Source organism: Pestalotiopsis fici (assembly GCF_000516985.1).
Source record: "Pestalotiopsis fici W106-1 unplaced genomic scaffold PFICI_Scf_16, whole genome shotgun sequence".
Taxonomy (NCBI): domain Eukaryota; kingdom Fungi; phylum Ascomycota; class Sordariomycetes; order Amphisphaeriales; family Sporocadaceae; genus Pestalotiopsis; species Pestalotiopsis fici.
This window is the reverse complement of record NW_006917106.1, coordinates 193,930-219,615: the sequence shown is the minus strand read 5'-3', so window position 1 is coordinate 219,615 and position 25,686 is coordinate 193,930. Positions and strand designations below refer to the sequence as shown.

At 48.5% G+C, this 25,686-nt stretch overlaps 11 protein-coding genes across 11 annotated transcripts; 6 read left to right on the top strand and 5 right to left on the bottom strand.

The window, feature by feature from the left end:
* Positions 1 to 875: 875 nt before the first annotated feature.
* Positions 876 to 2,303, top strand: PFICI_15240 (uncharacterized protein; the record flags this gene model as incomplete). Its single annotated transcript, XM_007843821.1, has 2 exons — positions 876 to 1,028; positions 1,176 to 2,303. 2 exons carry the CDS (start codon positions 876 to 878, stop codon positions 2,301 to 2,303), a joined length of 1,281 nt encoding a protein of 426 aa, XP_007842012.1.
* A 170-nt stretch (positions 2,304 to 2,473) lies between these two features.
* PFICI_15239 (Homogentisate 1,2-dioxygenase) lies at positions 2,474 to 3,939 on the bottom strand (the record flags this gene model as incomplete). The annotated part of the gene is made up of 2 exons (XM_007843820.1): positions 2,474 to 3,806; positions 3,872 to 3,939. The coding sequence occupies 2 exons, from the start codon at positions 3,937 to 3,939 to the stop codon at positions 2,474 to 2,476; spliced, it is 1,401 nt and encodes a 466-aa protein (XP_007842011.1).
* A 1,936-nt stretch (positions 3,940 to 5,875) lies between these two features.
* On the top strand, positions 5,876 to 6,880 carry PFICI_15238 (uncharacterized protein; the record flags this gene model as incomplete). The annotated part of the gene is made up of 1 exon (XM_007843819.1): positions 5,876 to 6,880. The coding sequence occupies one exon, from the start codon at positions 5,876 to 5,878 to the stop codon at positions 6,878 to 6,880; it is 1,005 nt and encodes a 334-aa protein (XP_007842010.1).
* A 787-nt stretch (positions 6,881 to 7,667) lies between these two features.
* On the top strand, positions 7,668 to 9,423 carry PFICI_15237 (uncharacterized protein; the record flags this gene model as incomplete). The annotated part of the gene is made up of 4 exons (XM_007843818.1): positions 7,668 to 7,788; positions 7,844 to 8,095; positions 8,157 to 8,961; positions 9,015 to 9,423. The coding sequence occupies 4 exons, from the start codon at positions 7,668 to 7,670 to the stop codon at positions 9,421 to 9,423; spliced, it is 1,587 nt and encodes a 528-aa protein (XP_007842009.1).
* A 273-nt stretch (positions 9,424 to 9,696) lies between these two features.
* On the bottom strand, positions 9,697 to 11,963 carry PFICI_15236 (Copper amine oxidase 1; the record flags this gene model as incomplete). Its single annotated transcript, XM_007843817.1, has 4 exons — positions 9,697 to 10,106; positions 10,178 to 10,980; positions 11,035 to 11,600; positions 11,658 to 11,963. The coding sequence occupies 4 exons, from the start codon at positions 11,961 to 11,963 to the stop codon at positions 9,697 to 9,699; spliced, it is 2,085 nt and encodes a 694-aa protein (XP_007842008.1).
* A 916-nt stretch (positions 11,964 to 12,879) lies between these two features.
* Positions 12,880 to 14,741, bottom strand: PFICI_15235 (uncharacterized protein; the record flags this gene model as incomplete). Its single annotated transcript, XM_007843816.1, has 4 exons — positions 12,880 to 13,785; positions 13,841 to 13,969; positions 14,022 to 14,473; positions 14,540 to 14,741. 4 exons carry the CDS (start codon positions 14,739 to 14,741, stop codon positions 12,880 to 12,882), a joined length of 1,689 nt encoding a protein of 562 aa, XP_007842007.1.
* A 1,990-nt stretch (positions 14,742 to 16,731) lies between these two features.
* On the top strand, positions 16,732 to 17,223 carry PFICI_15234 (uncharacterized protein; the record flags this gene model as incomplete). The annotated part of the gene is made up of 1 exon (XM_007843815.1): positions 16,732 to 17,223. The coding sequence occupies one exon, from the start codon at positions 16,732 to 16,734 to the stop codon at positions 17,221 to 17,223; it is 492 nt and encodes a 163-aa protein (XP_007842006.1).
* A 1,056-nt stretch (positions 17,224 to 18,279) lies between these two features.
* On the top strand, positions 18,280 to 19,275 carry PFICI_15233 (uncharacterized protein; the record flags this gene model as incomplete). Its single annotated transcript, XM_007843814.1, has 1 exon — positions 18,280 to 19,275. One exon carries the CDS (start codon positions 18,280 to 18,282, stop codon positions 19,273 to 19,275), a length of 996 nt encoding a protein of 331 aa, XP_007842005.1.
* Positions 19,276 to 21,044: 1,769 nt separating this feature from the next.
* On the top strand, positions 21,045 to 21,818 carry PFICI_15232 (uncharacterized protein; the record flags this gene model as incomplete). The annotated part of the gene is made up of 1 exon (XM_007843813.1): positions 21,045 to 21,818. One exon carries the CDS (start codon positions 21,045 to 21,047, stop codon positions 21,816 to 21,818), a length of 774 nt encoding a protein of 257 aa, XP_007842004.1.
* A 417-nt stretch (positions 21,819 to 22,235) lies between these two features.
* On the bottom strand, positions 22,236 to 22,553 carry PFICI_15231 (uncharacterized protein; the record flags this gene model as incomplete). Its single annotated transcript, XM_007843812.1, has 1 exon — positions 22,236 to 22,553. One exon carries the CDS (start codon positions 22,551 to 22,553, stop codon positions 22,236 to 22,238), a length of 318 nt encoding a protein of 105 aa, XP_007842003.1.
* Positions 22,554 to 23,406: 853 nt separating this feature from the next.
* PFICI_15230 (uncharacterized protein) lies at positions 23,407 to 25,255 on the bottom strand (the record flags this gene model as incomplete). The annotated part of the gene is made up of 3 exons (XM_007843811.1): positions 23,407 to 24,856; positions 24,910 to 25,011; positions 25,065 to 25,255. 3 exons carry the CDS (start codon positions 25,253 to 25,255, stop codon positions 23,407 to 23,409), a joined length of 1,743 nt encoding a protein of 580 aa, XP_007842002.1.
* Between the last annotated feature and the right edge of the window lie 431 nt (positions 25,256 to 25,686).

The following is a 25,686-nucleotide window of genomic DNA, read 5'->3' as shown; positions in this document are numbered from 1 at the left end:
CGCAATCAATTGCACTTTCCAATGCAGAGATGTCGAAGACCTCAAACGCCTCTTTTATGATCTTTCTAGCCAAGTCAAATGGTAGCGAGCATCTGGTCCCTAGGCAAGGAGCCTGGGTCGGCGTTCTGATTGCTTCCCTCTTATGTTGACCAAGAAAGCTCTTCCGAGACTTGAACTTCCACAAGACGGCACCAAAAGATGGATGCAGCAGTAATAATTGGAAATTGGGAAGCAATCATTCACGCCAGTTTACCTGAGTCATCTTCTGGGTTTCCGACATGCGTGTGTTTATTGGTTGCTAACAGTCAACATGAGTGGAGCTGCGCAGGATCAGCTTCGCACTTCAATCGTGGCCGCAGTCCGAGATCATGAAGATGCTCAGCGAGACAATAGCGAACCAATAACAGAAACCGAGGGCATCGGAAGCTCTGCTGCTAATCGCACAGAATTCTCAATTTCACGGTAAGTGTATATTAGTCGCGGGCGCCTATTCGCATGGCAATGGTTGGGTCTGAGGCGCACTAACCTGGCTTAGCATTGGAACGGATCGATAGATGACGTCCTTGACTCTCTGACAGGGGGCGACCACCCCTGACTAACCTCACGCACGGGTATTTCGTGCATCGACGGAGCCGAAATAACGGACAATTGATTCGGACTTTTATACACGGTGTCTGCCTGGATAGGCGAGGTGGCCCCGACATTACCCAAGCCTCGGGGTCGCAATAGGCTTAATAGCGAGTGTTCAGTTCTCTTCAACATTGGGGAACAAAAGTGCATTGCATGTACTATAAAGTCTGAAGATTGGCCCTGACCTTCAAACAAGTCCGGACAAAATTGAGTTATCACAGAGTTTGACATCAAAACAAAACACAATGGGCCTGAAAATACTCATCAATGGGGCTGGAATTTGTGGACCAGCGCTGGCTGTCTTTCTTCTACGTTCCGATCCATCATACACGATCGCTGTTGTTGAAAGATCGACTGAGCTACGAACAGCGGGACAGCAGATCGATCTTCGAGCACAGGTTAGTGGTCGGTGCCTTTGAGCTTTATTCCCATGCGTTTGGTGATGCAAAGTTGACATAGACTTGTCCGTCTCCTACTAAATGCCACCTCTCTCTCCAAATATGTGACCTGAAGGGAGCAATCACTGACATCTATGGGTGGGTTAGGGCATCCCGCTCATGAAGAAGTTGGGCCTGTTGGAAAAGGTTAAGGAGCGCACAGTGGTCGAGAGTGGGCTGGCCTTTGTCGACTCAAATGACAAGGTCAAGGCAGTCCTGGGCGTGAACGACTCAGGCAAGGGTCAGCAGTCCTTTACATCCGAGTACGAGATCATGAGAGGCGACTTGGTCGATATTTTGTACCAAGAAAGCTTGGACGTGGGCAAGCAGGTCAAGAGAGATGGTGGTAAGGGAGGTGTCAACTACGACTTCGGAAAATATGCCACGAAACTCACGCAGGACGATACGGGCGTCGACGTTGTCTTTTCCGATGGGACAAGTGACCGCTTTGATCTTGTCGTGGGTTGCGACGGGCAGGGTAGTCGAACGCGAAGACTGACTTGGGGAGATGAATTGGAAAAGGATATTTTCAAGTCTCTCGGGGCGTATATTGCATTCTTCACGATACCAGCAACGGGCCAGGAGGATATTGGCAAGATCTTCCACATGCCCAACTACCGTGTGATCTTCACAAGGACGGGAGATCGGCCAGTTACCCAGGTCTGCCTCGCAACGATGAATATTACAAAAGAATTGGAAGGTTGCAGCAACAAGACAATCAACGAGCAAAAGGAGGTATGGAAGAAATTGTTTGGAGACTGTACGTGGCAGCACGAAAGATTGCTCGAAGGTCTCGACAAGGCCGAGGACTTTTATATGAGCCACGTTGGCCAGGTCAAGATGGACTCGTGGTTCAAAGGGCGCGTGGTCCTGGCGGGCGATGCCGGATACTGCCCAACGCCATTTACGGGCCAGGGATCGACAGCTTCTCTTGTCGGATCCTACATTTTGGCGGGCGAGCTGACGAAGCACAGCGACAACATTACTGCTGGCCTCGAATCATACAACAGAGTCTTGAGGCCGTACGTCGACGAGATGCAGAAACTCGTGCCTGGCACTCCGAATATCTTATATCCCAAGACGGAATTCGGAATATGGGCGCTACAGACATTTCTCGGCATTTTCACGACGCTCAAAATTGACAAAGCAATCAACATGATGCTACCGGAAGGCAAAGGCGGGTTGGTGATACCACAATACGAAACACTCAAACTGCCTGGCGTTGCAGCAAGCTGAGAATCTATTGAAATAAAGGCCTGAAAATTTGGTCAATAGTATGTACCATGGAGGGCAGGTTGATCAGTTAGTCGCATGGCTTTCATTTTGGACAGGTCTTGAGAAACTCGCATTACAGGATTTTTGATTTGTTTAACGAATGACGAATTTCGATTTTAAATTATGATACTCTACTTAAGGAGATGAGTTTCCGTGCTGGCACCGTCAGGTTTCTTCCAGTGAATCTTGAGACCTCCCCAACTGTGGTCATTGTACGCTGTCTGCACCTTGTTGCATGTTTCTAATCCCCATTCCGTAACGCCCACCATCAAGCAACTCTCAAACATGAAGGCGCAGCTGTCCTTACCGACTAGTTGCGGCTGGAGGTCTGCGTTGCTGGCACCCTCATAACTGGCAGCATCCGGACCATGGCCGCTCATGACGTTGTGTAGACTTGCTCCGCCGGGCATGAATCCGCCCTGACCGCCCTTCTTGGCGTCGTAGACACCACCGATCAGGCCCATGAATTCGGACATGGTGTTGCGGTGGTACCATGGAGGGCGGAAAGTATTTTCGGCCACGAGCCATCGGGGAGGGAAAATGACAAAGTCTGCAATGGCAGTGCCCACGTGATCGGACTGGGCTGTGAGCACCGTGAAGATGGACGGATCCGGGTGGTCAAAGGAGATGGAGCCAATGGTGTTGAATCTGCCGAGGTCGTATTTGTAAGGATAGTAGTTTCCATGCCATGCCACGACATCGAATGGAGTATGGCTCTGCTGTGTCGTGAATAGTGCGTTGTTAAATTTAGAGATGATGTTGTAGGTATTGGTGCCCTCGGCCGCGGTGGCGCCAAAGTCCTCACTGAACGAGGCTACAGGCACTTGGAAATCGCGAGCATTCGCCAAGCAGTTTGAGCCGATTGGGCCCAGCTCGGGCAGTGTGAAGTGTCCGGAATACAATTCCAGAGCGTAGCCACGGACGGGTCCTGAAGGTAGATGGACCTGGTATTTGATGCCGCGGGGAATAACAGCAATCTCCATGGGTCGGACCAGCAGCCATCCCAGCTCTGTCCGGATGTCCAGAGCGCCGTGTTGGGCTACAATCAGCAAGTCGCCGTCAGCAGAGTAGAAGGCATCCTTCTCATCCATGGACTTTCCAGCCGCAAAGATGTAGTAGCCAATACCATGCTTGAGCGTGGGATCGCCAGCACCGGCGACCAACTTCATACCCGTCACAAAATCAGTCTGCTCATCCTGAGCAAACGGGTCCCACCGAAGCTGGTTGGGAACATATTTCAACTTCTTGTGGCTATAAGGTTTGTCGGCTGTAAATGGGCCGCTGGTGCTCTCTTCAAAATTGGGGTGAGCACATGATGGAACGATGCGGTAGAGCCAGGACTGCTGATTCTCATGTCTTGGCGCCGTGAATGCTGTTCCAGACAGCTTCTCGGCGTAGAGGCCATGTGGTGGCTTTTGAGGTGAGTTTTGGCCAATTGGCAAGGCACCAGGTACAGCTTCGGTTCTATATGTGCTATGAGTACAAGAATATCACCCAAGACGAAGCTTGATGCAAGATGAAGAACTTACTCTTGATATGAAGCGAAGCCGTTCTGGTATCTGTACTTCTCCTTGAGCTCAAATGTAGTGACTGGCATTTTGGTGGATTTGGACGCAGTGATGGAATACAAAATGGAATAAGACTGAATCAGTCCGACGAGAAGCCCCGCTCGGTGTCTCTGAACACCATATATATCTGGAATTCACCGCAACAAAGCCGAAGTACCAAGTGGATTACGGGAGTTGCTCGGGACATGCGTGCATACAGGCATCACATCACGACCATCTCTTGTGGGAATCGGAATCGGAATTTGGTGGTGATTCACACGGGTATTGTCCCAGTCCATTCCGCGCTGAGTGGGCCGCCGCTTTCCACTACTAGCCGGGTAAGTTGATAATGTAGTGGTGTATTGCGGGGGCGGGGGCGGGGTTCTAGCTCAGGTGCACTACGTACGGAATATTAGCAGTGGTAGGTATGTGTTATACACTGAACTAGCAAAAGTCTCTGTACCTACACTGCTTGATTTGTGTTTCTTATCCGCAATGTTCCCATTCCTCTCTTCTCTTTACACTCCGTATGTTCCTTGAATTATTTCTAAAGAAGTGAGGAGAAAAATCACTGCAAATTACTGCAAATTTACCGTATGATTCAGTTATATAGCCTTTTGTTAATCGCACATTTTTCACATCATATGGCAGGAACCTGGGCACCGTTTGCTAAGTCGGAGGACAACCTCGAATCTGTTAACAGGATCCGATTGATGATCACAGTTTTGATCTAGGCTTGAAACTACTTTTTAGCAGAATTCCTCTTGTTTAGAATGTCCAATTGGGAATTTCTTACTTCTATTCCGACTATTCATAACCAAGTCGCGATTCAAGGACTAACGAGCAATATAAGCAGAATGAATGACCTGTTTCAGTTTCCAAGAGCTGTAAATAAATGCCTAGATTGACACCAATTGTGTTATATGAGTTCACTGGTAGGTAGTGAGGTGCACTCGATTGTATCATGTTACCTGCGGCTCTCCACCTGATGTTGCTACTGCGAAGTGCTTTCTTCAGACTTTTCACTAATCCACCGCTGAGCATGTGGATTATAAAATATGCGGTAGCTGCAAACTCGGTATGCAGGGGAAAGCCCCCAGGGAGATGTGGATCTAGGGATACGATCTAGGAAGGCACCGTTGCTCGACAAGATTACTCTTGATAGCCCGGATTTTGTGCATGACGGCCTCCACCGTAGTAACGCGGTCCATGTCCACTGGTGGAAACGGAAGGGAATATATTCAAGGAGGATGCAGCACAATCAGAATATTTAGGCAATGCTTTATTGCACCTCCTCTTCCTCGCCTTGCACGACCTGCTCAGTTGCCCCGGTGATCCCAGAGAAATTTTGTCCCTGGTCATCCAGAATAAGCAGGACAAGCCAAGGAGATGTGGCGTCTATCTGATCGATCGACCAGACATGCGATATTCGAATTACCAGTATGGTGTGTGCATGCCGTTATGTTTGATCACAGAAGGCGACAAATGGGATCATCTCTCAGGTTCGGCCGTTGGAGCGGTCGCCGCTAACATGCCCCAAGGTATCCCACGAGCCTTGAATATATGAAATACCTGCTAGGGTACCCTGAGGTAGATGCTTATCCTTGTAGGTATCAACAGGCAGCCATCATTCATCAGCGGAAGCTTCGCGAATGATCGTCGAGTCTTCACGTAAATATTTACCTAGGTTCATACAGAGACACTTCATTGCTAGCATCATGGAACATGAATGTTGGAATAGATGTGCCAGGGAAAGTAAACTAGGCTTACCGTATATAAAACCGAAATATAAATACAAAGATATCTCTTTGAGATCAAGCGCTGCTTGCCACAATATTTCACTACCAGGTTTTGATCTTCAGGTCGTTCTACATACTTGACTAGTTCTTATACCCCTTGTACCTCTTTGTCCTAGCTTCCTGAATTATCTACTCTGTGCGCTCTCAGACCTAGTTTCAAGAGTGTTTACCCACGCTTGCGCCTATAATGGGTCGTTATACTAATAGCCATGCCAATCCTCAGGGACCAGGCGATGCACGCCCGACCGCTGTTCAAATCATTCAAGACGAGGGCTTGGAGGGCAAGCTTGCAGGCATAGTGATAGTTGTGACAGGCGCGACTTCTGGTATCGGCCTTGAGACTGCTCTCGCTCTATCTGCCACTGGTGCCACTCTCATTCTCACCGCTCGTGATGTACAGAGAGCTGAGTTGGTCCTTGGTGATCTTGCTAAGCATCACGATGTCTCCTTGGTTGAAATGGACAATTCGTCGCTCAACAGTGTGCGCAATGCTGCTCGAACTATACTCGCCAAGTCAAATAATCAAGTCAATATTCTCATCAACAATGCAGGAATAATGGGTGTCCCCAGTCTTGAGACGACCGAGGATGGCCATGAGATGCACTTTGCCGTCAATTACCTCAGCCAATTCCTCCTCTTTCAAATTTTGAAGCCCGCATTGTTGGGTAGCGCAACTGAAAACTTCCCGTCGAGAGTCGTCAATGTCTCTTCTTCTGCTCACCGAGCTGCGGATCTCCCCCACAGCGACAATTATAGCTTCCACGGGGGTACCTATAAGTTTGGTGCAGCATATGCTCAGTCCAAGCTCGCCAGTATCTACATGGCTAATGAACTCGATCGTCGATACGGACCTCGTCACCTTCGGGCTACGAGCCTTCATCCAGGTGGCGTCAATACCAACATTTCTCGATACGTCGGAAAGGGATTTGTTGAACAAATCATGGCGAACGAAGCTTTATTCAAAGTACTAAAGTCTCCGGCCCAGGGAGCCGCCACAACGGTACTTGCTGCTGTTGGCAAGGAATGGGCAAACAAGGGAGGTAAATACCTCGAGGACTGCCAAGAAGCAGAGCGCGGCAAGGATGATCGTAACACTTTCAGCCCTGGCTATGTCAGACAAACTTATGAGCCAGTTAGTGAAGCTCGCCTGTGGGAAGACTCATTGAGGATGGCGGGATCCTTTGTAGAGTGATTATAATCGCTTGTGGTGACGCCACATAACAGAGCGGGAAGAGAGTACTTCAGACTGTAGTACAAACGCAGCCACTTGAGTGTGGTCGAGGCAACCTCAAAGCAAGAGGTAGTTCACCAAATGAATGACAGAGTATACGGACTGAAATGCATTTCGTATCACTTAATGCACCCACTCGATCTGGGGGCCCGAGAGGATAATTCAGATGACGTAGCAATTCAGCTGGGCCTGGGCTCTGGTATTAAACACGTATATTTATCAAAAATTTTACACAATTTCCCATTTTTGTTTCATTACTTGCAGACAACGGCAAGAGCTCATACTTCCTAATTATTCAATTTGCCTTTTTTTTTTTTACACTTTTCTCCTTGTTGGATCTCGCCTTGCCCTCCAGGATTTTCAAGACAGGGACTCTTGGCTGATTGAGGCGCAATTACGACTAAAAATTATAGTACTCTTCGGAGACTTACATGGAAACTCGGAGACTTATCAAGGTCTGATAATCGTCAGCGCTAAATAATAGGCGCATCACTTGCGGCCGCTATAGTCATTCAAATGGGAGTCACTATTCCTATAATCCATTTAGTCAGATGTGTGGTTGGTTTTGCTCACTATAGCTAACCCGTTCTAGATAATTAGTAGCGATCTAGAAATCACAGTCAGCAGAACGGTTACCCTCAAGTTACCATGCAGGTCTCAAGTACTTAAAGACAATGGAGCGGACATTCTTTCTATCCAAGCTTCTTGAATATCTTTAATTTAAAATAGCACAAAATACTCTTTGAATATGCTGAGCTTACAAACGGTAGCCCTTGGGGCATTCATCAGCTTAGGACTGGTGTATGTGTTAACCACATTGTCGTACCGCCAACGCTCGAGAGGAGCCAAGCCCATTCCAGGGCCAAAAGGTATTATAACTAAAACTGATTTCATTTGCACAATACTAATTTATGGTCTCCTCAGGTCTCCCTCTTCTCGGTAATATCCTGGACATACAAGGTCCGAATCTAGTCCCTACATTCAACAAATGGAACAGCGAATATGGACCCATTGTTGCTTTCAGCATTTTTGGCCAGAAGCAAATAGTTCTCGGTACCGAAAAGGCAACAAATGATCTTTTTGTCAAGCGAGGGAACAACTATTCTGAGCGAGGGACACCACCGGCTGCCGCCTATGTCTCCCGTGACTATGTAACAGCATTAATGGGAAAGAATGGTATAAACCAACCCCTTTTCTTTTGCACAGAACCACTTGCTAATTTATGTTGGAATAAAAGACGTGTGGCGTCGCCAACGTAAAGCCCTACATAGCGTCCTTGCCAGCACGGTGGCAGTCACCTACGAACCCTTCATCGAACTCGAGTCAGCATACACCCTTCAGCATCTGATTGAGACGCCGAAAGACTTCAACAGCCATATTGAACGCTATGCGTATGGAGTCATATTTCGCCTCGCACTGGGTCAAAGCGTTGACAGTATGAATGATAAGGAGGTGCTAGAGTCCAGCAAGTACACCGACGATATACTGGACACTTTCCGCCCGGATAAATATTTAGGAAACCTAATTCCGTCCCTGCTCAAGTTACCAACGTGGCTTGTTCCATCGAATGCAGAACTAGACAGGCTCGCAAATGGAATGGAGTCTCAGATGAACTCATTCGAAGATAGCGTCAGAGAAGGCATGAAAGACGGGTCGGCACCAGATTCCTGGATGCGACATTTCATAGAGAACCGCCAGAATCTTGGGTTGGATCGCCCGGAGGCTAATTATACTTTGTATGCCTTGGTTGGTGCGGGCACCAGATCTCCATACAATGCCGTGTTGAGTTTTATTGTGGCCATGATGGAATACCCGGACTGGCAGCAGAAGCTTCAGGATGAGGTGGATCGCGTGGTTGGGTCGGAGAGGCTTCCGGTTTTTGAAGATCTCCCCAACCTTCCCATTGTCCGCGCCATTGTCAAGGAAGGTATCAGGTGGAGATCCATTGTTGCAGAGATTGGTATACCACACATGACTGAAGAGGATGACTTCTACGAGGGATACTTCATACCAAAGGGTACTATTCTGCACGCAAACTACAGGTAAGTCTCGCAGGATTATGTTCAAGGCAGCCGACTTACCATGAATGCCCTAGTTCGATTCTCAGGGAGCGCGACCTTTATCCGGACGGTGCCGCATTCAACCCCGACCGTTGGCTCAATCCTGCTTTCCCAACATATAAAGAGCCGCTGACGGTCCATCCCAATCTAACCAACTTTACCTCGTTTGGTTACGGTCGTCGCGCCTGTCCAGGTACCAATTTTACTGAGCGTTCTCTGACGGTAATGGTGGCACGTATTGCATGGGGCTTCGATATCAAAACACCTATCGATCCTGTTACAAAAGAAGAGATCAAACTGAATATCCAGTACGAACCGACACCAAATCCAAAACCACTCCCTTTTCCAGCCGACATATCTCCAAGAAGCAAAGACAGGGCCGCTATCATTATGGCAGAGGCTGAGAAAACACGGAAATCCGATCCTCTACGAAAGGACATTTAGAAATCGAGTTCTGCTCCTTGTAAAACACGCAAATGCAATGCGTGATCATGTGTTAAACTCTCAACCACGACCAGAAGCAGCGATTCGTTTTGTTTTCTCCCAAGTCAATAGCACAGGAGTTGCATTATGTCTTGCTCGCTGAGTGCGAAAAATGTAACAATCTTAGTTCGTGCTACTCAATATGTACATCTTGGAGCCTTTGCTCGTCATCCGAAACTCGTTATTTATCATCAGAACTTTCATGAATGTGCCAAATATACGAAACATGTGTTCTTAGTGTCCATTTACTCCATTCGTTGAGTTGCTTCCACAGCAACTACCGTTGGCACCATTAGTGCCGTTCGTAAATGCCAATTTGCTGAGCTTATCAGCTGCATTTAGCACGCCTGCGTTCCCGGCTGCCACCTGGCTCGGCGTGCTAGAATAGCTGGGTGGAACATCCATCACGGGGTTATTCGTGAAGAAATTCCTTGGCTTGAGGAGAAGAGTGATGGGTTCGACTGGCATGACTGGGAAGTCCTCGGGCGAAGGGATGTGGACGACTCCAAAAGTGTGCCACAGAACAACATCGGTGTTGTCGATGGATTCTGTACCGTCACCAATCCATTCCGGAAGACCCAGCGATGGCTCTCCCGATGTCTGAGGTACATGGCGGCCGGCTGGCCAGAGCTGGTCATCTTTGTCTGCAGCAAGTGTCAATCATGATATCCTCATACGTAGGTAGGTTAGGTAGTCAACGGAATGGGCAACTTACATTTAGTCACAGAGACTGCATGCCTGGCGAATCCAGCTCGCTTCCAAACCAAGGATCCCTCTTTAGGTAGCAGTGGTGGGACCTCGCGGCTTATGAGCTTGTAAGATGCAGCCTTGCCGCTATATGGGTGTAATTTGTTGGTATTGCACATCTCCCATGTCCGAACGGTTCGTCCATTGTAGTCTGTCGAGGCCTCGCCTGTTGTCGCCAACTTTGTGCGCTTTGCATAAAACGCATTTCCGTAATAATTCTCAGGGCTGCCCACGGGTGCATCCGACGGCACCGCGTCAGACATGAAGACGGTGTTATCTGGCCCATCAATGTTGGGATCAACGCGAAGGCAGAAGAGATGTTGGTGATTGTGTGCATTGACACCGGGGTACACCTGCGTACCCCAGCCGTGGGTGTCTTCATCCGCGTTCATGGCGTAGGTGTTGAGGATACCCGTCAGTTTGATCTCGGGCTGAATGGTACCATCCTGGTGGAAAATCCATTGAATGGCGTACTCATAATTGGCCGCAGTGAATACCTGTTGGACAATGAGCTTTCTGGCTCGAGTGACAATAGTAGAATCGTCACGGAAATCGCTGTGTTTGAACAGAATGCCAGCATCTTCCTCGTGAATGCAAATGGCGTTCTTGATTGTGCGAATACCACCAGCTCTGGAGGGAAACTCGGCATCAAGATAGTGAATGGAACCCTTGCAATCGCAGCCGAGAGATAGGCTGTTTGTCATGTACCCGGCGCCATATTCGCCCAGATCAAATGCATGCTTGCGTTGATGCGGGCGCTCAGGATTGCCGCTGTGTTCTGGTCAGAAAATGTTTTCTTTTTTCAACATGAAAAAGTCCACTTACTAAGGAACAACCATCTCTGCAAGAGAAAGACGATAGAAGACTGGCCGCACTGTACCCCTCTCGTTGATTGTGATGTTGTTCAAGACAATGCCTTCTCTGTAGTTGAATCCAATGTGGAACTTCCAGTTTTGCCATTCAATCTCACGTCCAGTCATCTTGAAAGACACGCCCTCGGGTTGTGTGATGTTGATCGGCTTGAGGTCCTGTCTATAGCCCCCATTCTTCTCCACAGCTGCCGGATGATAGTTGATGGCAGGAGCTCTGCTAAGTGGCCTCCTGATCTCTGGGATATCGATAGCAACGATGGATTGTTTATCAGCGTCATAGATTGGGCAAAAGTCCAAAGGGTACTGGTACTGGCAATCGTCCACATTCGGCCGGTAGTACATGAGTGCCTGCTGGAGGCGGACCTTGCTGCCGTGGCGCTCGTCATATCCAATGGTCCAGGGGTCGCAGTAGACCTTGTGCATTTCTTCCTCCGGGATGCCGCTAATCTTGCACTGCTCGATAACCTTGGGGTCTTTGCGGCATACATGCTCGACGGCAATCAGCTCTTCCATGGTAATCTATGACATTGCGCATTAGTCACTTTTGTACATGTGTGGGACATGGATGGTACTCACGATAGGCTGAAGACCATCGAGTAGTTCCCAGCTAATGATCTTGTCGGTCTCGATGTCGATGAGACCATCATATACTTTCCCACCAGGCGCAATAACAACCACGTCAGCGACACGCTTGGGCTTGGGTGCATTGCTCGGATCTTGTAGCCATGCTGTCATTTCCGCTTTCCGCGGCTCCTGCAGGGCAACGACATTGAAGAAAACATCGCCATGTGCCTTCTTGACGATGCTAATAGCCTTTTCGATCTCGCTGGCCGTCAGCGGATCAAAAGGATGCAGGTCAGATGCGACAAAGTTGGAACCCATTGTGCTATTGAATGCTGCGATAGTACCAAGAAAAAGAAGAGGGCGTTGATTGTATACACAAACGAGGGAGGTCCGGCAAATATATGTCAACCGGTTTTCTTATGCACCGACTCACTTACATATATTGCAAGCACGAGAGCCGTGTCTTCATAAACACTAGCAAGTCTTCCGTGGAAGAAGAGAAGAACATGCGTAATATGCCTCGATAAGGGAAAGCTATCCCTTCGACCAATCGCATAGACCAATGCCTTGAGTGGCCTCACTAACAGTGCGACAAGCTCGATAAGCCGGCATAGGTGTAGAGGCGCCGTGCGTCATTGGCTCTGCCCGGCCCCTCTCCCCCCGATAACGACTGCTTGGCCAATGAATTGATGCCCATTTGTGCCCCTCATGCGAGATAAGACCTATCGCGCCCTCAGTAATGGCGATGATATACGTTCTGAAGCTGGGGTAAAGGATTGGTGAATGGCTTGAATTGTGCCCATGACTCCTACTATCGGCAACTGCCTCGGAAAAGCCACAAGTCTGTAGCGTTGACCCACGAGTTCATCTGTCACAGTGGCTTCATGTTGATGCACAGGTTGTCATTTATTGTCTAGGTCTAGTCTAGCGCATACATTCCCCCACAATCTACTTTAGCCTACGCAGAACTGAGATGGAGGGGCTGTATTCATGTTCCATACTACGACGTACTCCTACCTGCCAATAAAACTTCCTAGGTTAGTAGATATACGCTCAGCCCAGAGGTAATCAGCGGTATGTTTACTACCTAGTACATATCCAGACAGCTCTATTCTAATTTTTGTTGGTAATATGAACAAAAAACGGAAGTCATTGGCACCAATCGACAAAACCGATGTAGCTGTGTCAGCTATGCAGCAAATATAGGTGATAAATACATGACTATGGACTTTATCTACAGCCACTCCAAAATCACGCTGTCCCACATGAACCCTCTCCACTGAGTATACCGCGTGATGGTAAAATCAATAGTGTTTGTTCCTTCAACAAGAATTCCGGGGCCAATCTCGTACTGAAAGAACCTCCACTCGCCGCTCGTTTTTCCGGAACGATAAAGAGCTGGGTCGGAAGCGAGACTGTCCTTATCCAGCGACCCTAGAAGATTCCCGTTGACGCTAATGTTCAGTGCGGCACTCTGCGAGTATCCGGCAAGTGAAACGCTCAGCAGCGCTCCACGGTCGGTATGGTTTGCTACATCCGCTGCTGTCAAGGCGAATTGAACGGTCCAGGTACCGATGAGTGATTGGGCATAATACCAGTCCGAGACGTCCGAGGCGTCTATGTCGTATGTCAGGTTGGCTGGACTTTGATCCGCCACACCGTGTTGGTATGGTGGGCCGCCATTCTTGAAGCCGAGAGCCTTCTTGTCAAAGTCGCCGATCTGGAAGATCCTTTGGAGCCCCGAGATGTCCCAGCTCAGAGTACCCAGTTCTGTAGCCTCGCCCTCAGAAACGACGACATTGGTGGTTGTAAAATTGGAATAGACATCTCCAATATCACCACCGTTTGACCATGCATACAGTCCATATTCACCGGCACGGACTTGTGAAAAGGAGAATTGACCATTCTCATCAGCGTCTGCGGTGTAATAGTAGTTGCTACCCTGTATCAATGGCCTGACCGTAGTGTTGGTGTCACCAAGATAGACAGCAGCACCTGACGCTGCGCGTCCGTCGGAAAGCTTGAGAGTTCCCGACAATTCTCCTCGCCGATGGTAGGCTGTATCATTGAGCCACGAGTATGGCCAGCTTTGCAGTTCATCCTGGCGCTGCCTCTCGACGTCTTCCAGTGAGCCATCATTCTGTTTCCTGTTTTAGCCTGCGCAGGTGGAAACAACGGATTGGAGGCCTACATACCAGATACCAAAGCCACGGGCCCCAAATCTTGCCGACCGGCTGCGGAGTGGTTTGGCCAACTCGGAAATGGGAAGTGTCTTGGAAGACATTGAGCTGGACAGAATCGCCCGTAGAGGACTCTCGATGTACCTGCAAACCATCAGCTTCTCTTGCATCTTTTTCTCCGCCACAGGTTACGTACAGTCAAAGTCTGACTAAGCTGATTCGAGTTGTGGTAATCACCTCCTGGAAATATATACCACGAGCCAACTACACCTGAGCCATAGATGCCGTAGTAATCTCGGTCTCTCACAAAGTCGGAAAAGTCATACTTGGTGATGAATGTGCCGTCACTGAGTTCCCATGTTTCATCCTGCACCTTTGTCGCGTTCGCATACAGCGAGAAATCCGGCAGCGGCTGATCTCGCAGGTAGGTTCTTGCGTTGAGGAACAAGGATGGGTCAAGCCTCCACAAAGTTCTCAGAATGCTCAAGTCCGGCACGGCGGTATTTACAAAGTACTGGTACGATCCCGCGAGGCCATCGAATATGACCCAGTGAAGATCGCCCGCTGAGGAAGAGAAACTTATGTCGATATACCCATCGCCCTCTGAGACGATGGCAGCAGAGGTCCATTCAAAGTTGTTCTCTCCGTCTACCAGATGGTGTCAGTAATGAAGGGGGTCCTCGCGGCTGACAATCCGTGCCATGCTGTGCTCACCGTAACCCATGTAGTGCCCAGCAGCAGTCCCGACCAACTCATGACCGCCATAGTGCACCTCGGTTGCGTATACCGAACCTTGAGTGACGTTGAATAGATCGTTGCCAAAGACCCAGGTCGAGCTATCCAGCTGAGTGAGAAAAGGTGCTGCAGAGACCGTCGCGGCTGCGTAGAGGCAGCTCAGACTCGAAGATATACGCATGATGAAAATGGCCGGATGAGCAGCGTGCGCTCTCTGTTGATGCGACCAAGACCAAACTTTTCAAGATGATTCTGTCTCGTTGGCCCTTAAATGGACTTTCACAACTTCCCAATCATGGCCATCGCAATCAAGGTCCACGATGGCGATCCGGGTGGTTCTCCGAGCATATTGTAATGAGCATCCACTATACGCAATCATCTTGTTGCTCAATTGGCGGATTATTATCGCAATCCCCGACGGACCTGATGAGCTTGCATAGCAACGTCGGCGGGCCTTGGGCATAGGCACTCGGTTAGTATCTCGATGCTCTTAGCGACATCACGCAATAAAGCAGTTCAATTGCGTATTTCTCCTCATATAAACTGCGCTTCGTTTAGTATTCATACATAATGCTGATTTCTGAATAACTGTATTGGCAAACAAAGGCACTGCGTCATTGGCAAGAAAATAAATGAATCATCCGCATTCATCATGTTGGATACACTTCTAATTTTTAACAGACAATGGCCCTAGGTACTGGTTCTTGGTCGATGCAGCAGGGATGCAAGTATTTCACACGACGAAGCGAGACTTGCGACTCGAAATGCAGTCTACCCTGCATGATAGGTTGTGACTTGATATCCACGACATGGGGTCAGGGAGGGGCCGTCTATTCTCCAGCGGCAAAAAGAGGTCCCATGCAGGCCGTAAGCGCCCAGGCTAAACCCACCACATCGAAGCTCATGTGCTGGAAATCCCGCGACCGTTTAATGGCGCCCAATCGTGATGCGATGCCGCAAATCCATTGAACAGTTCTATTTCTAGCGCATTGGAGAGAGAGAGAGAGAGAGAGAGAGAGAGAAGAAAAGTTACGTCGAAAACAAAATGAGAGAGAATATCAGAGGGAGGAATCTTTTTCCAGAGATAAGCACTACATAACCACGGCAAGTTCTACTAGGTATGTAGCTTCCATGAAAGTGCTACCAGGGAGTCGACATCTGGACTCGGGCAAACGGGTGCAGCTTGAGAAGTTGTAGCTACATTATGTACATACCTACTGCGTACCTAGGTATGTATCTAGTAGGGATGTCTTCATTGTCAATTATAACATCAAGCATATTAAAAAATCGATGACAGATCTTTAACACGAATTAACTTTGCTTGGCAATGCAACTCTGTACTGCAAATCACTGGGGCGGATCAAAAGAGAAAAGAATGCACTCCAATCTCAGGTCCTTATTTTCTCGGTTTTGCCATGTTCCGTGAGCAGATAGCAGGCAGATAAGAGAGCAGTGCAGCCCATCAAGTCCCTGGTAGGGGCACATTGGTAACCCAAGCGAATAATGATTGATCTTCACACAGCCAGGAGTCGGAGCCGTTCGCTGTCAGCCTCAAGTTGGTGGGTCCAGGGCCGCTGAACAGGGGGCAGCAGCCAATTGTGGGCGGTATCTCGCCCTCACCATCCCATCTGCTACTCCAGCTTCTGGGACATGTGGGATCTGAGCGCCCCGAAAAGGGAATCTGAAGCAGGAGGACATCACTCGTCTCTACCCTTTCGGCCCAAGAGCTGAGACGAGATGACACTCGATGCATGAGATGGATGGTCCAGGTTTGAGGGCCCGATACTGGATGGCACGCGGAAGGGCGGCCTGGGGCTGTGAGAACTGTTCCTCCAGCTTTCAAGGTTCTTGGGGAGGGGCTTCCCACAGGTAGTGTAGTACCAAGGCTCCAAGATATGCATATGTAGGTTGCATTATTACCAGGCACATATGTAGTCCTGCGTAGTCCCTCTTCCTCCCCTTCTTCTCTTCCCTTCTCTTTTCCTTTCGTGAGTTGATCTCGTCACTTTTGAAACTACACGTTCGCTTTCCTCGGATCCGTGTATCGTTGAATTGTGTTTCTAGTGGCAGGCCCACGACGTCTACAGATCATAATATACTAAACGCCACATTGTCCCTGTTCTCTACTCCGCCGCGACGCCTTCTCCCCGCCCTTCCATCTCTCGTATATAATGGCCGGTATAATGAAGCTCCCGACGCCTTGGAGGTGCCTTGTCCTCCTGCTCTCCATCTTCCAAGTGGCGGCCGCAGCCAGCGACATGGTTCGCGTGCTTACGCCCCGACAGAGCCCAAGTGCCAACACGCTCCTCAACCCAATCTGCGAAAATTACTCAAAGGTGGCCAACCTGTCCGTCATTGGCCTCAACTCGACGTATCGCGCAGCGTTTCTGCGCTCGGCACCAATGGGCACGGATGCAGCCTCGAGCATTCTGGATACGCAGTCGCCAAAGTTTCCCGCCATGATGATGGACCAGAATCTGAATGCGCAATGCGGAAATCTGAGCACCATTGCTTTTACTGAAGCGGCCAACAACTTCACCAGCGGCATCGTCGCGGATCTGGTCATTCAGCCAGCGCCTGGTATTGGGGTCATTGGGCCTGAGACGCCGCTCGTCGTCATCACCATTGTCATTCTGTTTGGTGGCATGTTCATTTCCCTTTAAGCGCGCCCTGGCTTGAGGATGTGTTACGATGGATGTCCTTTACGCCTCCCACACGTCGCTGTCGGAAGGATCGAGATTTCAGAGAAGGCAGATGATGATTTGGATGGGAAAACAATTAATCATCACGGAAAATGGGAGGTTTGCATTAGGTTCAAGAGGGTCACTACCTCCTACCTAGGTAGACACTTATTCAATACTGTGCTGCCTACATCCATATCAACTGGAGCTTACCTACTACCTACTGGGTACCTAGGCACTAGTGTATGACAGAGTTGGGCAATCAATTAATACTCTGTAGTGCTATCTACCTACCTAGAGTAGAAATGCACCACTAGGTTGGGACCAAGGTTGCTCATTACTGTGCACATTTATATTATGGAATATGATAGTTCGAGATTACCAGTCTTTGGCACAAGAGACTTGTATCCTTGCTGCGATGCATGCGCCCTTGACAGGCATACAAAATTTAGTGACCTATGCATTTTGCAGTTCAATATTTTCTAGGTTACTCACTGTTGAAAAAAAAAAATTACAAACGTTCCGCTCATGATATCTACCTACCAAGGTACCATGGATATGTACAAATCTTGTCTTACTGGCTGACCTATTTGATGATCAAGCCTCTAGTGCTATGTAACAATTTATGTGCATCGTACTGCAGGCTGAAAAGTCTATCAATACATTAAAAGACTGATGAGTATCATCATTCTCAAAAAGACTTCAATTTTCTACCAGAGGCAAAATTTGCCCCGCAAATGGTGCTTTCTTTGGTGGCGTTTCTCCACTAAAAAGTCCCAGCACCTCAGTAGGTGCCTAGCAGCAAGCAGTATGTACATCTAGCATCAGTGCCCCGAGTAAGCTCGGTACGTAGGGCTTGTGGCGATGCCGTCAGTGCAAATTCCAACTTGCAATTTAACGTGTACACCCTAACTAACATAATACGTTTGCGGACAATCCTTTCAACAAGGCTAGGAGCAGATTCTTCCTCCTGGCTTTCGAACACTCATATTGTCTTGCTATCTACCTGCGCATTTTTCTGGGACCCTAGCCATTGCGATGCGGAAAGTGGTCGAGCAGGTTGGAGAGGAACAAGACCTCCAGCCCTTGGAAGACAAAACGGAACCACTGCTACTGCGCTCCAAGCGTACAGAACGCGCCGAGAAGAGGCAACGGCTCCGGGAAAAGAAGCACAAGGTCAAATCGCACGTGACGCACATCCTGGATCTTCCGCACGAACTGGTGCTCGAGATACTGTACTATTGCCAACCCAGTACCTTATTCAACCTTGTGCGTGTGAGTAAGGCCTATCAAGCCTTCCTTCGCGCTGAGGAGGAGAGGATCGCGTACAATGTATGCGACTTTCGGTATCGTTGTCTGCGAAAGTGCTTTCACAAGCCCGTTTTACTTGAGCATGTCGATCCGGACGCACATGCATCTCTACAGAGCATGGACAGAGTCGAGCTCAAGAACGCCTTGACCAAGCCGTATCAGCATGTGCAGTCCCCTGATCCCACTATGATTTGCACCTGTTTCGCCTGTCTTCTGCGCTGGACGAGTCTGAACATCATTCCCGATTTTGCACACTGGCAGGGAAACCTCGATGCCGGTGAGCCCATCCCGGTCATCCCACGAGGGAAACAGCCCGAGTGGAACCGGAAACTCGTGGGGCTTCACGCTGACATCGTTCGCAAAGCGATCGTGAGCCCATTGTGGCACTCGAGGCTTCTTCAAGAGCATCTCAGATCTACGGTGCGCGCCATTAGTCGCCACGCCGCCAACAAGGGAAATAAGCGGCGAAGATTTCGTTTGACCCAAGACGACATTGTCTCGGAGACGGATCATTTCCTCGAACGGAGTGGGCCGCCCACTACCGACATCCCCTATATGAGAGATAACTACTACATGCTGGAGGCGTTTTTGCCGAATCGCGGTTGGAATGGTGAAGAGGTGAGATGGATGTATGTTCCTCAAGAGCAGCACGAAACAGACGTAAAAATAGTGGTCTCCTGGGCAAAATGGCGGGCACAGAGGAATGGTTTGATGACCTCATGATTGACGCCTCTAATATTCAGGTTTGTGTTTAGCCAATGAGCTCAGCCGGCCCAGGCCAAAATCGAAGTGTTTCAAATAACGGTTATAAAAAAAATTTCATGATTGATGCTCCCCATGTACGCCCATCTGTTCAAGCTCGATAGATTCCTCTGTGCCCATGTCTTTGTTCCATTGACTGGATCTTGTGCTCCCAAGCCGATACAGATCACCAACGAGTGGCTTGCGGAATTGGTAGAAAAACAGGATTGCCAGTGCGATCCATAATATACCTAATAGCGCAAGAACCGAGGTGATTATTTTGACTTGTACGTGTAAAGAATTTTGCTCGGAGAGGTATAGAGAGGCCATGCTGCTGGTTTATGGTGGAGGCTCGTCTTGATTATGATGATTTATACCAAGTGACGACGAGTGCTAAACCTCGTGCTCTTGTCGACGGGTAAATGCCCACTAGAATCAGTGATCTTTGAATGGTATTTCGTTGAAGAAGAATCGTCCAATAAACTCGTGAAGATCCCCGTAACTGTGGCAACTCAAGTGAGAGTAAGCGTCTACCGGACTCAAAAGATGCAATAGAAAATGGCTGGCGGGATCAACCTACTTATCATTAAACATGGAAAGAATCTCATCCTATTTAACCCTACAGAAAAAAACAAGCCTCCATTGTTCGACCCGTGTTAATATGCACAACTCGATCAAACGGGAGCGGAACTTGCCAACACACCAAGGAAGATATCCCTTATTGAATGGTCATGAGTAATCAATACAAGCTGCCAATAGTAGCCGTATGAAGCAGCTTCTGCCAGCTACTTTAGCCGCACTTTGATGCATTTAATCATCTTCACAGGCTAACTACAAAATTTTGCGAACCACTGCAGATAGCAATGTAACATGAAGCAATCACTTGTAAAAAGTGACCCTTTCAACTCATCGAAACCTGATTTCATTAAAATTCATCAAATAGCCAAGCTGGGTGAGCACGAGACCTGCTGCTGCTTCTACCACTCGGCAATAGGGCCTCATCTACCGTTAGTTCTCAAAGCTACCTACCTTATCAGATTAAATAAAGCCGCACCCCTTTTAATATACTCCTCAACGACTCGAACTCTATTTCTATGACACTAATATGGATAAGATAAATCCCAAGGCCAAATAGAAAACCCAATCCTCCGTCCAATACATAACTGATTCTATTCGAATGCAGATACGCGGCAACTGGCACAGAAAGAAGTTGGAAAGCAGGGTAGCATATCCTCGGAAGGATTGTGGATATGAGATCCTGGGTCAAAGGTTTTGATGCGTCCTGATTCATGATACTGTAGTAAACTAGATTAGACATGAGGCAAAATTATTTCTAACAAACGCAAGAGGCAATCTTCAAATAAGCGTACAGTGGGAGAAAAGTAATCGTTAAAAGGTTAAGAAAAAGTTGATGCATATGGATTTACTCCCTAGGTACGCGTTCATTCGTCCATATCTCAAGGTTCGGCAAATTGTAAACACTCCTATCTCGCCGTATATGATCATTTCTACTCAAGTTCATCCATGTAAAAGACTTAGACTTCTTTACCAATTGAATGCTGCCCTTTTTTTTTTTTCTCGCGAGGCCACATCAAGTCGGAGTTCGGAACTGATTTGCATCGTATCATATCATACTGGGCCGGGATTCTCTGGCGCGCCGAAAATCCAACGCCGACCTCCAAAATGGCAAAAGTCGCAGCTGATTTTCAATCCCCACCACTGCATTTTTTGCGCTGTCTAAATTCTACAATATGAAGGGAACAATAAATCTACCCCTTTTCTTGGCAGCGATTGCGTGTCTGCCCGCTTTACTGGCGCATTCACTTGATCAGATTCCACTTAGCAATGTTGCGTTTGTGTTTAGAAACGCCACGGCCGACGATGCCGGCGATATTGCAACAGTAACCATTGACGCGTTCTCTACTGCCCCATATTGGGATTATCTCCACCAATTTCAAGACAAGTACCCCGGGTACGCCTGGCAGTGTGCCAGAGACGTATACAAGTCAGTGCTTGAAGACGACAGCCCAGACGCGTACGTCTTCAAGGTTATTGCGGTACCCGACCGAACAGCCCGGTCGGGTTCCCGCGTTGTTTCCTTTTCCGTCTGGGATTTCAACAGGACGGGAATGCCCGACAGCACGTTTGCATCTTTGATGTTCGGAGGTACGGGTAATTGCTCACAGCGGCTTGATACGAACACGACACGAGTCGATCATTATTACAAAAGTATCCTGGAGTCGGAGAAGAAGTATTTAGATGCTGTCTTCAAGCACCAGGTATATGTCGGAGGGCTTGCGACACACCCCCAGTGGGACGGCCATGGATTTGCCAAAACCCACCTCGACTGGGGAATGGAAATTGCAGATAACTTGGGACTACCAACCACGTTGACAGGTACTGAGGCAGGCCATCCGCTGTACAAATCAGTCGGATTCGAGGATCTTCACAATACGACTATCGAACGACTCGATGGGAAAGGAATCATATGGCACGAAGTCATGAAATATTCCGGTGCAGACTGAGTTCCAGCGACGGGCCAGGTACTACATGCTTGACATGTATCCATCAGTCACCTAGCACCCATTTGCACACGGTTGGTTGACAGTATAAATCAAGTTTGGAAAGTGCAGGGTCGATTGGTTTAGAACAAACGGTAGAACGGATACAAGGAGCATCGAACCAGTGTTTCCAAGACAAAACGTATCTCAAGATTAGGGTAGTACCGAGGTCACCCTCCAGCACAGCATGTACATCATCGCAAACAGGGATCGAAGCCATTTAGATGTATAGACTCGTGAAAAGTAGCTGGTGCACTATAACAATGATTGATGGGATACTCCTCCCTTGTTGCAAGTGACCGCCGCATGCTGGTACGTGTACCGCGGAAAAGCGTTCATTTGTCGTCTCGTAACATATCCGTAGACAACAAGCCGCAGAGCTTAGCCTTGCTGCGGCTTCCGTTCCCCTCCGGCGACACCCTTTACTGTGTTTCCTAGCGAGTCGGTCGCACCTCCAACCGTGTTTCCCGCGCCATCTGTGACTCCCTTGGCCAGATTGCCGACACCTTGGCCAGTTTGATTCAAGGTGTTACCAAGACCTTCGGTGGTCTTGCCCACGGTGCCGCCAAGGCCTCCAAGCAGTCCGCCTTGTCCCTGGGCTTGTTGGCCACCAGTCAGGACGTTGTCGACGCCGCCCATGAGACCGCCGAGCAAACCGCCGCCCTGCTGCTGTTGTTTGTTTTGCTCTGGGTTGCTCATGATGGTATGTTTATGTGAGATTTGAGTTTGGGTGTTCCAATAAAATGATATTAATAGTAGTTCAAACGTTTTGGGTGTCGAATTGTGTCACAACCAAAGCTGAAAGATCATGGAGTGAAGATTGTGGGAGCCTCTTTATATGAGCTTTGGATCCATCACAATGATGTATAAGACCCCGCAATTGTCACGACCTGGATACGTCAGCACCGGAGGAGAAACTTTGCCACACCATGAAATCCTGTAGGATCACATGGAAGGGTGTCTGGCATGATTTGTCCATAATGCTGCTATTGGACGTGGTACAAACCTAGTTTGCACTTGAGTTAATTAGGTTATTATTGAATAGGAACTGTAATCCCCCCAAGTCTAGAGAGCTCGCAGTCCCAAGCCCGGACCACTTGAGCTATTCAGGGTATTTCGGATATCTGGAAGCTTAAAGTAGTTGTCATGTAGGTGAAACGAGATTAGCCTCTTATGCCCGATCGCCGGTCAGCAGCCAAATGGGAACCAAAGAGCCCGCCTCAATCAAGTACAGCTGCAGTGACCTTGGCATTTGTAATAAGAAAGGTTGTGATTGAGTCTCTCATTAGTCGGACCAATCGCATAAATTTGAATATTGAAATCAGCCCGGTGTTGTATTTAGTAGTTATGCTGGGAAGCAGGTATTACTTAGGTTTGCAACTGTGATAACTTATACTAGGTGTAATCGGTAACTTGTGTATGCTCGTAGAATTATAGGTATTTTAAAGGAATCGCCAGGCCCAAGCCATCTATCGTCACATTCTGGAAATCCCGTCATTATAAATAGACTGTCGGTCTAGCAATGGACTCTGCACGCCGACTTCTAACTTATTCAAGACTTCTGCTCCTCCATCACCGGGCCTTCTGTTGTTGTCATTGTTGCTGCGGTATCACTCTCCGGTGACTTGTTCGTGTTGACCTGTTCCGTCAAGTCGGTACCAGAATCTGTTTTTTTGCTCCGCGAGAAGACACTCATCGAGGGCAGATTGGGCATCTGAGGCATTGAGGGCATCTGACTTGGAATGTACGACTTGAAGCTCGGCCCTGATGGCATCTCAGGCATGGTTCTTGGTACGTATGACTTGATGCCAGTACCGGCCTGCTGGGCGACTCCAAACAAGTATCTCATGTAAGTGCTTTGCGCCGAATCTTTGGCCTCGATAGTCTCCGGAGCCGTGTCGTCATCATCAGGGAGCGGCACCATGGAAGCCGCTGCCGCAATGTCAAGTGGCGACTCGTCTGGCAACGAGTCACCATCGTAATCCTTGTCTTCTTCAACATTAGCCTCATCGGCTACTGTCTCTGTCTGAGGGATCTCCGTGCCATCTCCGGTTGTTGATACAGGCTCTTCAACAACCTCGGGCGGCGCCGGAGCTGCGAACTTTGGGTCCTCGACAATTATGGAGTCTTCATTGAACCATGAAATGACAAGTTCGCTGGCGGTGTCGGTCATTTGTTCGTAGTTGATGTTCTTGTCTCTCTTGAACATGCTCATGTGCGCTTGCACTTCGTCTTCCGTCTCCGTGATGACTTGTTTCGAGAAAATGTGACTCGCAACATGTTCCTTTTCAGGAATCGCACAGAATGTTCTTTCTGGAACAAAGTAACCACCGCTCCAGACGCCATTTTCGCCGAGTGATGTGTAAAAGTCATGGATTCCCACGCCTTTGAGTTCACCCATGCGTTCCAGACGTCTACTCAACTCTTGCTGCTTCATCAGCGAGCCGATGAACGTAAAATGGTCCGAGAGATATTCAAATGATTTTCCGACGTTACCACGGTTGATGTAGGCAAGGCCCTGGCCGAGCGCGTCGACACTATTCTGGTATCCTTCTTTGACGGATTCTTGAACACTTTCGCGATTGATGTTCCTCATGTTTCTCATGCCCTCCATGATCTGCTTTCGATGCATGTAAGCAGCCACACCACCGGCAGCAATGGCCCCAACAGTGCCGGTTTTGACCGCGATCAGCTGCCAGCTCTTCCATGCTGGATTCGAGCTACGCGCAGGAACGGCAGAAGCCGTAGCACGCTTCAGTGAGAGCTTACTGAGCTGTGCTGGTGCTGCAGCGGATATAGCAGTCATGACGTTAAACACACTGCTGACTTTCTGGTAGTTGGAGAAAGCGCCGTAAACAAACATGGAACGCGCAAGGCCGTTGTACGGGGTATCAAATGTCAAGATGCCTTGAATGAGTGGGAAAATCGGGGTGTCGTCAGCGTCCTTGTTGGCGATTTTCTCATTCAAGACTGAGAAGAGCGCATCTGCTGCCACAAAGCCACTATGCAAAGAGGTTTCAGCCTGAGTCTATTCAAAACCGTTGATTGTGCTTACCCCATTGAATGTGCGACCAAGATAACACCAACATCACGATCGTGAGGTGGCCAGGGCTTCTCACTGTGTGCTTTGCGCACATCCATGACTCTTTCACGTAACCTGGGTCATGTTAGCTCTTCTGTCCATTCTGTTTGATTCCAGACAACGCATACCATGACAAGAACTGTTCCGTAGACTGTGCTAATTCTCCCTTTGTCTCATACTTTGGATAAACCACAGACTCAACATTGTGATTGGGAATTTGTTTTGCGACTTGGATTTTCAAGTCATGGGGAAACGATTGGAACGTATCGTCATCACCCTTGAACCCATGAATAAAACAGAGTAATAATGTCCTAGGCATTTTGGTGGTCAAATATAAATACTAAGATAATGGAAGTGACCTGAGCAGTATTCGTTATTGTCAAGTAGGGAAAGGGATATAGGATGAACTTTGAATACTTCTCTTGGGTCAAAGGACTCGAGAACGCCACCTGACCAGCCACACCACCCTCCAAGCATCAAACAGGGAAGTGGATAGTCTCGAGGACCAAGCCTGCCTTAGATAACCGGTAGCGTAGTCGTACTCCCATGCGCTGGCCAATACTGCCACTAGTTGACCCTACACACCAGTTCCTGGACTCTACGTCATGTCTAACGTCATTTTATGAATTAGAGTTTTTTCAAATGTTACTTCCTGTTCCTGTTGAAAACTCGAACTTGACCATGTGCCTGTGTTCGAGTATACGCCAATCTGCAACTGTAGTATGAGCAGGCAGTGATTAGCTGTAATTT